At 36.4% G+C, this 12,566-nt stretch overlaps 2 protein-coding genes across 2 annotated transcripts; both read left to right on the top strand.

The window, feature by feature from the left end:
* The first annotated feature begins 916 nt into the window (after positions 1-916).
* LOC105438510 (tripartite motif-containing protein 45-like) lies at positions 917-3,683 on the top strand. Its single transcript, XM_011666421.1, has 2 exons — positions 917-1,546; positions 2,427-3,683. Exons 1-2 carry the CDS (start codon positions 917-919, stop codon positions 3,681-3,683), a joined length of 1,887 nt encoding a protein of 628 aa, XP_011664723.1.
* Positions 3,684-10,056: 6,373 nt separating this feature from the next.
* On the top strand, positions 10,057-12,307 carry LOC105444495 (probable E3 ubiquitin-protein ligase MID2). The gene is made up of 3 exons (XM_030993693.1): positions 10,057-10,686; positions 11,449-12,133; positions 12,228-12,307. Exons 1-3 carry the CDS (start codon positions 10,057-10,059, stop codon positions 12,305-12,307), a joined length of 1,395 nt encoding a protein of 464 aa, XP_030849553.1.
* Positions 12,308-12,566: the final 259 nt, after the last annotated feature.

Below are 12,566 nucleotides of genomic sequence, written 5' to 3'. Positions count from 1 at the left end.
AAATTACATCTTGTTAATATGGGGTTATATGCACATTCTCATAACGCAAGACTGAAAATACCTTTGATAAGTAGCAAAAGTATATCATCTATAAATGCGAGCGAGCTTTAGAGGGAGGTGCTCTTCTAAAGTCGCTTGAAGTTAGGGGCGCGTTTACTCAAATGTAAATTGATATATTATATTGTGCCTTCTCATGCTTATCTCCTTTCTAATGCGCATTTCTCTTTCCTCATCTTCAGCTAAACCCCACATGCAGTAAAAAGAAAGGGGTGAAATGTAATTGTGGAAACCATCTTTTACCCTTCCAAAAAAAGTGATTAGAGCAAATAAAATGTCTAGCTCTTTAGGATTCTACTAAAGTAGATCTCCAACACAATGGCACAAATTCACAAATGAGGTTCGTCGACTAACCATCTTTGTGAATTCGAGTCAATTTATCCACAACTAAAAACTAATAAAGTCGCCCTCTATCGATGAAAAGGATGAATATCGCCATTTAGTTCAAAGCTTCTCTATGGGAAAACCAACTTCAATTCATAAGGTGCACAAACTGTATTATTTTCACAGGCAATCTCGTGTGAGCTAAGCATTGTTATCACATTTGTATTGATGTATACACCTGAATAGAGACTCAGTACTTTTGATCAAAGTTTCATATTTGTAATCAACGTGAGAAATTGGTACAGAACTGCATGCAGTAAGGACACACTTGTTACGTACAAACAATATAATGGTACAACTATAGTAGGTCCACGGTACTATCTACTACTTCACTGCATATTGTTTGTATTTGCATGAATTGACTGTTGGCTTTTATTACACATTAGCTGGTCAAACTGTAAGCTTAATTGGACATTGGATATACTTGTAGAGTGAGCTTGTGTTAGTAATAGCCAAAAATCTGACTTTTGTACCAATGGCTGAGAAGATTGAGGAAGAGAAAGCTCCAAGCTCTCCAGAGAACCTGACGTGTCCACTATGTCTTGATATCTTCGACGAGGCAACAATCCTGACTTCATGCAAACACACCTTCTGTAGGAAATGTCTCAAGAACTATGACCTGTCCCACCAGGACCTTGATCACATGATCTGTCCTCTCTGCAGGAATACCACCAAGTTGTCTGCGAACCGTGTCGATGATTTCCTCACTAATGTGACGGTCAACGGACTCGTAGACGATTACCACGCCAAATGTGGAGGGATGAATGCTGTCCTTGAGACGCGTCCAAAATGCACTGCATGCAAGTTTCAGCGAGACGCTGTCTCATTTTGTAAAACGTGTAATTACTACATGTGCACTAATTGCGACTGCAGCCATGAGCAGTCACACTTTGAAGGTCACGAGATTGTATCCATACAGGATATCATCAACGGGAAGGTCAGCGTTGGTCATCAATCCGAGAAGTGCTGCATCCACAAACAAGAGAACAAAGATATGTTTTGTGAGGATTGTAAGGTCCACGTTTGTTTCAAGTGTGTGATCGTCGGTCATCAAAATCACAAAATCAAGAATCAGACTGATTTTGAGCAGGAGTTACGGCTTAAGGTAAACTTGGTTTCACTTAAGGTACCATATGCGCCAGAAGCGGGGAGGGGGAGGGGGCGCACCCTTGCCGGAAGAAAACGTTTGACATCGTTATTTTTGCAGTATAACCATTAAAAAGAGGTTTTAAAATATGAAGTGTCACCATTCCAAATGCAAAAGTTCTCTCTCGATCGCTGCGCTTTCTCGTACATTAGTAAATGTACCCTTTTCCTCAGAAGCACCAAAGCGAGGAGGCTAACGATTTTTCCCTATCAAGGTGGCAGCTTCATTAATGTCCCCCCCCCCCCCCCCTACAAGACACAATTCTCTGTATATCGACTAGTTTGAATAGTACTAAAAAGCAAAATACAGTGATTTTATGTTTTCATTAATCCATGATAACGTCCTCAATGTAGCTCCTCGTAAGAAAAACAAAAGATCGAGGAAATGGCATGACCTAGCCATGATGTATAACAATGTGTATTAATCTGATGTAGCTATAACAATACAGAAATATTTGTCTTTGTCTGTGATTATGATGACGATGATTATAAAAAAAAATTTTTTTTATCAATAGTAATAACAATAATAATAATAAAAAGAAAAATGGTAATTATGATAATAGTAATATTGTTAATAAAAATAATAATCATCATCATCGTCATCATTATCACCATAATTGGTAATAGGTAGTATCAGAATTATCATTATTTTGAATTTATTACGATGATTATTATCATTATTATAATAACACCATTGATATTTCTGTTTATCTGATATTACTGCATTCATAGAAATGGAATTAAAAATTCGGTTTTTAATTTTCAATGCTCCATTTAAATGGCATACATCTCATTCTACAAAATGTTCTTTTCATTTCTCTCTTGTTCCTTTTGTTTAGGTGAACGACCTTGTCCAGCGTTGTGCCACTAAGAAATCAGAACTGGAGAAGAACATTAAGAATGTGGAAGTACAACGCCATGAAGTATACACTGCGGTGCAGAGATTACTGGACGATGTCGGTCAAGCCTACAGCATCAAGGCCAAAAAGCTTGAAGAAAATCATCGAAATATCATCGAGCGAATCAATGCAGTAAGGCGGAGTTTCGATGACGACCTCAACGTCTTGAAATCCAACGATCGAACGAGGATCAAGAGTATTTATAGTTCAATATCACTGGTAGCTAATGACAGACTCGGTCGTCTTGAGACAGACGGTCTGTCTGCTCACACCTTACTTTGTGAGGAGCTGGATTCCATGCTGAAGAAGGCTACTGATCACACTTCTGCAGCAGTCATTACGAAGAAAGCACAGGAGAAGAGGTTCAAGCCTGCAGATGATACTCGTCTGGACCTCGGGAGCATCTCAGAATCAGATCCCAAGTTGCAAGTCATTCAGTGTGTAGATCTACGGGAACAGATGTCGGGTATGACCCCGTACTCTGATGACAGTGTAGCTATCGCATATAGTGGTGCAACTGGTATAGATATCATTGATTCAGCTGGTAAACAGGAGCAGTATGCAAACATACCAGGAAACATGAGGTGTTGTGATCTTGTGTTTCAACAAGACAGGTCGTTATGCATATCAACAGGTAGCCAAGAAGCACACATATATTCTCCTAATGGATCCAGAAAATCAATCTTCCACACGGAAAAGCAATTTAGCTTTAATTCTTTAATACTAAACAGAAGTTCATCAGATGAAATCCTCCTTACTCACAATAACAACCAAGTCTATGTCTATGACCCGACTGGATTTACTCTCAAACACATTATTCCAACAAAACACGACATGGTGAGGCAGGTATCTTCTACCAGGTCGGGCTTGATTGTCACGAGTTCATATTTCCATCAAATGTTGACGGTCTATGACAGGAATGGGAATGCTGGTAATTCTCTACAATCAAACACAATCGGCCTGTATGCGGCCGTGGATGAGCAGGACCGGGTGTATGTAGCGAGTTGTGTTGGTAATTATGGTCCAGTGGTGATCAGGCTCTATGAACTTGAAGGTTTGAACCTGAAGGAGAAAGTTGAGTTCAATGTACTTAATCTGGAGCTTGTTCGTCCTTGGTGTAACTTGGTTTCCCTCTCCTCAGACATGCTCGCGTTTGCTTCTGGCAAGAGGTTGTATTTTATTAAGGTAACACTGTAATCCATGTTACACTCTATTACCATCATTTGTGTTGTGTGTACCTCTCTGCTCCAGCTCTACTCTAATATTGGTCTGTAATGTGTCATATTCTATCATTTATTATGTGATAACTAAATTACCGAGAAGATTCCCATTCTCTCGATAGATTTTAGTTGCCTCTGTACAGTTGACATTATATTGACATAATCCAATATGATAATAATGTACCTCTTTTGAACTGATATATTAATACGTAAATTTTACATAAACTATATTCTTCTATCCTTGTATAATTGATTTCTCTTTGATATTTTAACAAATGATTGTTACAGTAAAAAATCAAAGAATAACAACGACTACAGACACACTGTTGCAACGTTTTCGTCTTGGCTCTTCGTTTTTGCGATTTACTCTAATGAGTGCAAGATGAATCTCTTTAGTAAGCCGGTATTCGTAGCTATAATTTTGTTATTGATTTTTCATTTGTAAGTGTATGTCTCAAAGCACACACACACAAAATTAAACGTCTGGCATCAATTTTCACTTATCTCTTTTCCTACAATTTTATCCTAAACAAATTAATGCTACTTAGAAGCAATTAAAAACTTTACCAACTTTAAAGTTGAATTCGAAAGGTACCTACCACTTGAGACGCAATAAATAGAAGCAAGTGATAACGTGATATGGTTTCAAATTATGTTTAACTTGAAAATTGTTAAATATTGATTAACTTCTTATTAGTGTTATATCCCTTATGATGGTATTATCAAAGTACAGTATTTAAAAGGTTATTTTGTTTGACATTATGTTCTTTTTTATATTTGTAATGTGATTATTTTGTATATTTAAATGAGGTAACAATTATTTAATACTGACTTTGTTATTAGGGCCCCAATTTAAATAAGCTTGTAAGCTTTCATGGGTCATCCTGTAAAGTCATTATTGTTTTGTTTTCATTTTAAAATATCATTTTACTCTTTTTAGTTATGCTACCGTACATTGAACTTGATTAATACATCGAATCAAATTTCTTTTAAAGCCTTACAGGACCATGGCGTAAATATTGCTGCGTTCCTTTGTATTCAGATTGTACCCTGTCTGGAAAGCCATTACATTATATGCTCTGTGGACTAATAATGTGACAGATTAGTCTGCTCTAATGTAGAGAAGAATATTCTATTAACAAAAATTAGCCTAGATTATTAAACAGTCAGAAGTTTTATTTCTTAACTGAACTTCCTACGGAATGTAATAATATTCTGTTATAATTTGAGATTTCATTTTGTATATTGCATGTACATGTAAATTCGGCAGTTGTCTTTTTCGAAATAATGACCGCTTCAATTTGATTCCGTTTAGTCAAATTCGATTTAATTCAATTTAGCCTATTGTGTACAGATTATCGATTTTTGACGTAGAATTTTGAATGTCTTTATCCGCATTTTATAACATTGAAAAGAGAATGGGGTAAGTGAGGATTATGGTTATCATATATTAAATTGTAGAAATGATGATAATATAAAACATCTACATCTTGTCATGCTATTAGACATGCATGGCAAACTCTGGCATGAAACTGGAGAAAACCTCATTTTAATGTTTCCCCATCATAAAGAAATGACACCCCAGATGATATCAAGTAGATGACATCGAAGAAAGTACATTCATAAACGAGCTAGCTTCTGGAACAATCTCCTCCCACCCCCCCGCCCCCATTTTTATAAATCTGTTATTCTTTTCCTGTTTTTCGAAGAGGGTTAGGGGTGTGATAACCGCATGTTGATGAAAAATGTTGTTACTTTATGTTTTATGTGAAAAAAGAAAGTCAATTTTTATGGGTAAAATGGGGCGACTATTTCGATACAAACTCATGGGGGGGGGGTGTCTCATAGAGAGCCTAAGTCAACTTAAACTTAACTCTAAGTTGGAAAGCCATTTGCAGTCTTTAAAAGATGTATTTAAAAGCAAAAATTCAAGTATTTAATACTTTCCATAATTTCCACATCAAGAACATGAAATATTCGTGATAATATCAAATATGATTGATTTGATTGATTTTTAAAATAACTTTTTACAAAATGTTTCCAAAGATGCTAACGGCTTTTCATAATTGTTAAGTCCAACTAAGGGATACATTTCACTTAGGTTCTTTGTGAAACACCCCCAGGTCTTGAACCTGTTTTTGTACACAGTTGTGTAAAGTACCTTTAATATACACATGTCTCAAATATCGTATTTTTTAATTTTCCTCACATCTTTTTTTTTCTTGTATTACTAAATAGTCATAGTAAGTATGTTTACGCTTTAACCATAGCCTATAACTACATGTACATTATTTCGTTGCATGCATACGGTATTGTTGATTTATACTGGTAAAGTCCGTTAATGGTTGACAGAGAAAGAGGAAGAGAAAGAGAGAAATGGACGGAGATAAAGGAAGAATAGTGGAGAAAGCGGGGGTCTAAAACAGGTGTAGTAACCGCCGGTCCTTTATTCTCCCAAATATAGTAATGAAAGCAAATAAAAACGTCTCGCTCTATCATCCAGGATTCTAATAATTAAAGTTGATCTCTAACATAATATATCCACCACTGAAAGCCTAAATAACTCATCCTCTAAAGACAAAAATGATGAATACCGCCATTCAAGTTCAAAGGTGCATTTACGCTCTGTGGGAAAACCAACTTCTATTTATAAATGCGCAAACTGTATGATATTGACAGACGGTCTAGTCAAGTGTGATTTTACCATTGTAACCACATTTTTATTTAAGGACACAATTGAAAAGAGAATACTTTTGTGTGTTTGCCTCGATTGAGGTGTCAATTCAAATTCGAGCATCACAATAGGGTTGTGAAAGTAAATATACATACTATGATAAATAAAAAAATGATAAAAACATGCTATCGATTATATTTTTTGAGTAGTGCCCCCAAGGGAGAAGCCGCTTAAGCGAAAAAAGAGAAATATAATTATTTTTGTTTATACGACAAATGGGAGAGTTATCACTCATTACGTCACAATCCACTGACCAATCTGTAAATTTGAGATACACGTAGACTTTTTAGTGATCTCTTATTTAAAATCAATTATAACGTTCTTATTACTGTTGGTTCGATCGTTTTAGACTTTCACCATTCTTTTTATCTTATTGTACTGTGTTCATACATATACAACTTATTTCAAGAATTGGATTGCCGTTTTAGATATAAATTTTCGTATTTTTATTGTTCCTCTATGTTCTCTTTTTGTTTCAACTTCGAAAATAGTTATTGAAAGTATGTATACGCTGTAAATATAGCCTGCATATTACATTTACACGTTAATGTTTCTGTGTACAGTGTATATGATATTTGTGTTATATGGTTTAATGGTCAGACAATTAATAACTATTAGCGATGTAAACTTATTTGTTGGCTTCCGTGTTTTTTTGTGTGTGGGGGCTGTCTGTTTATTGTTTTAAAACGACAGGCAGAAAAACATCGTAGCTGAATAATTATAGTCAGCTATATACTTTTATTATGTATATTTCTAATCACATCAAAGAGAAAAGAATTTCACGAAAAAAATGTTTTTTTCAGATACACAGTTTTAGATTGTGTTTATGTTTAAATTCATCTTAATATGTGAAAATAATTAATAACAGATCGGGTGACTGGGACAGAGAAGGGAAAAAATGGGTTAATAAGATGATAGAAGTAATACAGAGAGAGAGAGAGAGAGAAGAAGAAGGGGAGACAAGTGATCCGAGGAAGAGAGAGGAGTGAATACAGAGAGAGAGAGAGAGAGCGCGCGCGCGAACGAACAATAACGACGTCTTATAAAGGGCCGTTTGTGATATGACACCAAAGACAGAGACTCGTAAAAATGGCGTAATAATATGAAATCTGTAATTAATTATCACTTTAATCGAGCATGGTGACACACTTAAATGTGGATTCTTGGTCCGGATATGATTACCAGTGAAGCGAAACTAATAGTTCGAAGAGAATTGTATTTCTTTGTACAAAATCTTTTGTAATTCATGCAATAATTTTCTAAGAATGTTCCAATGCTTCACATACACAGTGCGTCCGATAAAGAAATGAAACTCAGAATCAAACAATTCGTTCCTGTTTTCACGAAGTGACGGTAGTGAGGAAAATCCGCACGCAAATTTTATGGGATTTTCATTCACTACCATCACTTCGTGAAAATAGGAACGAAATATTGTGAACAATCAATAAGCTATTTAAATATAACTCCTTGATTTTTTAGTTATAAGTCATAATTATGCTATCTAATGATACAATGATAACGTATACCAAACTATGTTGCTCAGTGAAGCGTTTATGAATAAATGCAATCAAAGTATCATTTCCAGCCAAACTTTGGAGAAAAAGGTTATCTAGACATATAGCGTATGGCCTATAAAAAGAAAAATTAATACACTTTCACCTCATTTAACATGCAGAGGAAATGAAAAGTCGAGATTTTGTCCAGCTCGGCTTGTACATATACATGTTTCTGACCAACTTCAATGAAATTTAGAAGTATCTTTACAGAGTTTGACGATATTTCCTAAATTCTAAAACGATTGTTCCAAGGCGAGACATGTATGAGCTGAAAGAGAAATACGTGTGGCCATGACCTGAACCATAATGCATAGCCACACAGAGGAATTTTTCCTGTTGGGGACCGGGGGGAAGCAATGAATTATTGATAATTCATTGTATTTTTTTTTTCATTTTATATTTGTGGGGGTTGTCCCTACCCTAGCCCCCACTGCGTACAGTCATGATTCAGTGGCAAAGCAATGGCCTCGTTACTGTGAGGCCCGAGGATCAAAGTTGTGTCTATTAGCTATATTAGTGTCCTTTTGTGAGGCATTAATCCTCATTACCGTCAGTTATGACATAAGGACGTAGGTCCCCTAGTTGATAAACATAGTAGCATGCACATGTTTCAGCAGTCACGCAAAACAAACACTCGCAAATAAGTATTCATTAACATCTCAGAAGGTCTACTATTATCTAGATCTATTAGGAATACATCACTCTCAAAAGCATTCCATAAATTTGGGTTAAAAAAAATATTCCATCTTTATGACCAACAGTGTATATAGGAGTAATTGTTTAGGCCAAATTATGTAGGCCTTTTGTGAGATTCTGGAATAATTGAAATGATAACACAATGATATCAATCTTGCTGAAAAACACAACCATTGAAAAACCATTGAAGACAGATATATAATTCCAGCACTTTTTCAGGCTTTTTTTGCTATTTTGCTGGTCCAAAACAACCCATTTACTTTATAATGACAACATTTGTTATCTTAAAATGCAGTTTCACAAACAGAAATCTTCAATTGTATACTCACTTGATCCAGGATTATTCAGTCTTAGACTGTTGTTCCTATCCATTGTTTTCTTTGGTTGGGGTTGTCATCATATTTATCCGGGGCATCTTCCACCGGTTCTCAAGTCCAGATTTGAAGCGAGTGATAGTGCTACTCTTCACAACATCACCTGGAAGACCACTATGATTCCTTTTAAAACATTATTTTTTCAAATGAATCATATTTCCGTGCAATTTGGCTCACATATTCTATTTTATTTAATTGTTCTCATTATCAGCTCTTGAGACAGACCGATTCACATTATTGTGGTTATGAGCCTAAATTATGACTTTTTTTTATAAGAGAGGAAGTGATGAAATATTTTTTCAGGCTAATGTTGCATTGTAATAAGTGTAGCCTCGTACGATTCCATACGTATAAAAGCTAAGAGAAATTTTGACAGTGAAAAGGGAAGAAAATGAGAGAAATGGAAGGAGATTAAGGAAGAGTAGTAGAAAGAAGGGGTGAAATGTGTGGTTACCATCTTTTACCCTTCCAAAATAAGTGATAAAAGCAAATAAAATGTCTTACTCTTTTATCTAGGGCTCTACTTATTAAAAAGTGAATCTCCAACACAATATATTCACAACTAAAAAGTTAACAAGTCGCGCTCTATAGATAAAAAGGATGACATTAAGTTCAAAGGTGCTTCATAGCTGCGCGCGCATTCTATGTGGGAAAACCCGATTCTATTTATAGGATGCACAAACTATATTATTTTCACAGGCAATCTCGTGTGAGTTTAGCATTGTAATCATATTTGTATTGATGTATATACTTAAATAGAGACTCAACGTTTAGGACATACTTGTTTCGTGCAACCAAGATATTGGTACAATTACAGTAGGACCATGGTACAATATACTACTTCACTGCATATTGTTTGTTCTTGCATGAATTGACTGTTGGCTTTAATTACACATTAGCTGATCACACTGTAAGCTTTATTGGACATTGGATATATGCCTAAAATGAGCTCGTGTTTATAGTAATAGCCAAAATCCGATATTTGTACCCATGGCTGAGAAGGCTGAGGAAGAGAAAGCTCCAAGCTCTTCAGAGAACCTGACGTGTCCACTATGTCTTGATATCTTCGACGAGGCAACAATCCTGACTTCATGCGGTCACACCTTCTGTCGGAAATGTCTCAAGAACTATGACCTGTCCCAGCAGGACCTAGATCACATGATCTGTCCTCTCTGCAGGAATACCACCAAGTTGTCTGCGAACCGTGTCGATGATTTCCTCACCAATGTGACGGTCAACGGACTCGTAGACGATTACCACGCCAAGTGTGGAGGGATGAATGCTGTCCTTGAGATGCGTCCAAAATGCACTGCATGCAAGTTTCAGCGAGATGCTGTCTCATTCTGTAAAACGTGTAATTTCTATATGTGCACTAATTGCGACTGCAGCCATGAGCAGTCACACTTTGAAGGTCACGAGATTGTATCCATACAGGATATCATCAACGGGAAGGTCAGCGTTGTTCATCCATCCGAGAAGTGCTGCATCCACAAACAAGAGAACAAAGATATGTTTTGTGAGGAATGTAAGGTCCACGTCTGTTTTAAGTGTGTGATCGTCGGTCATCAAAATCACAAAATCAAGAATCAGACTGATTTCGAGCAGGAGTTACGGCTTAAGGTATTAAACGTAGTTTCACTTGAGGTACCCCTTAGGCGCCAGAAGCGTGGAGGGGGGGGGGCATCCTGGCCGGAATAAAAACGTTCGACATCATTAATTTCGCTTTATAATCATTAAAAAGAGGTTCTAAAAAAACAGTGTCACCATTCCAAATTCTAAAATGTATAACATATAGAGAAAGGTATGGAGTCAAGGAACCATTATTACATATTCGTGCCAAAGGGCTCATAGCAATTATTATCTTTTGTAAGCACTTTGCATCAAAAATAACAATACAGATATATTTGTCTTTGTCTATGATTATGATGACGATGCTGATTATAATAATAATTAATAATAATAATAATAAAAAGAAGAATGGTAATTATGATAATAATAATAGTAACAACGTTGATGACAATCATCGTCATCGTCGTCGCCATCACCATAATTGGCTAAAAAAAAGTAGTATCAATATTCTTCTTATTAACATTATTATGCTTTTATTATTGTAATTAATATATGTATTATTATCATTTATCATTATAACAATAATGACGATGATTATTATCAGTACAATAATTACTATTAATAGCTCTGTGTATCTGATATTAATGCATTTTAAGAAATGGACTTATTTAGTTGGATTGCATTTTTATAATATATGATGGAGGGTCGTGGTTCTAACTTGTGTGAAACATTAGGCGCGCGCAAAGTCCGGTTCCATGTGATTGGCATACATCTCAATCTACAACATGTTCTTTTCATTTCTCTTTTATTTAGGTGAACGACCTAGTCGAGCGTTGTGCCACCATGAAATCAGAACTGGAGAAGAACATTCAGAATGTGGAAGTACAACGCCATGAAGTATACACTGCCGTGCAGAGATTACTAGACGATGTCGGTCAAGCCTACAGCATCAAGGCCAAAAAGCTTGAAGAAAATCATCGAAATCTCATCGAGCGCATTAATGCAGTAAAGCGAAGTTTCGATGACGACCTCAACGTCTTGAAATCCAACGATCTAAAGAGAATCAAGATTATTTGTAGTACAATAACACTGGTAGATAATGACAGACTGGGTCATCTTGAGACAGACAGTTTGTCTGCTCATACTTTGCTCTGTGAGGAGCTAGATGCCATGCTGAAGAAGGCTACTGATCACACTTCTGCGGCAGCCGTTACGAAGAAAGCACAGGAGAAGAGGTTCAAGCCTGCAGATGATACTCGTCTTGACCTCGGGAGTATTACAGAATCAACTACTGGTCACGATTCTGCTGCAGCCATTACGAAGAAAGCACAGAAGAAGACGTCCAAGCCTGCAGATGGTACTCATCTGGGCTTCGGGAGCATATCAGAATCAGATCCCAAGTTGCAGGTTATTCAATGTGTAGATCTACGGGAACAGATGTGGGGTATGACCCCGTACTCTGATGCCAGTGTAGCTATCGTATATGGTGCAATACATGGTATTATTATCATTGATTCAGCTGGTTCAAAGGACCAGTATGCAAACATACCAAGTTACATGAATTGTTATGATCTCGTGTTTCAACAAGACAGGTCGTTATGCATATCAACAGGTAGCAAAGAAGCACACATGTTTTCTTCCAATGGATCCAGGAAATCAACCATCCACGTGAAACGCGTGAATGGCACTATGTATCTTAACAAAAGTCATTCAGATGAAATTCTCGTATGTAACAGTGTGAAGCAAGTCTATATATCTATGACCCGACTGGATCTACTCTCATACACACTATTCCAACAAAACACAACACGACGAGGCAAGTATATTCTACCAGGTCGGGTTTGTTCGTCTCGAGTTCATGTTCAACTACTAATCCAAGCGCGATGACGGTCTATGACAGGGATGGGAATGCTGGTAAGTCTCTACAAGCT

The sequence above is a fragment of the Strongylocentrotus purpuratus genome, unplaced genomic scaffold (genome assembly GCF_000002235.5).
Source record: "Strongylocentrotus purpuratus isolate Spur 01 unplaced genomic scaffold, Spur_5.0 spur5_scaffold_20, whole genome shotgun sequence".
Classification (NCBI taxonomy): Eukaryota; Metazoa; Echinodermata; class Echinoidea; order Camarodonta; family Strongylocentrotidae; genus Strongylocentrotus; species Strongylocentrotus purpuratus.
The sequence above is the reverse complement of the archived record's forward strand: the minus strand, read 5'-3'. Positions and strand labels throughout refer to the sequence as shown.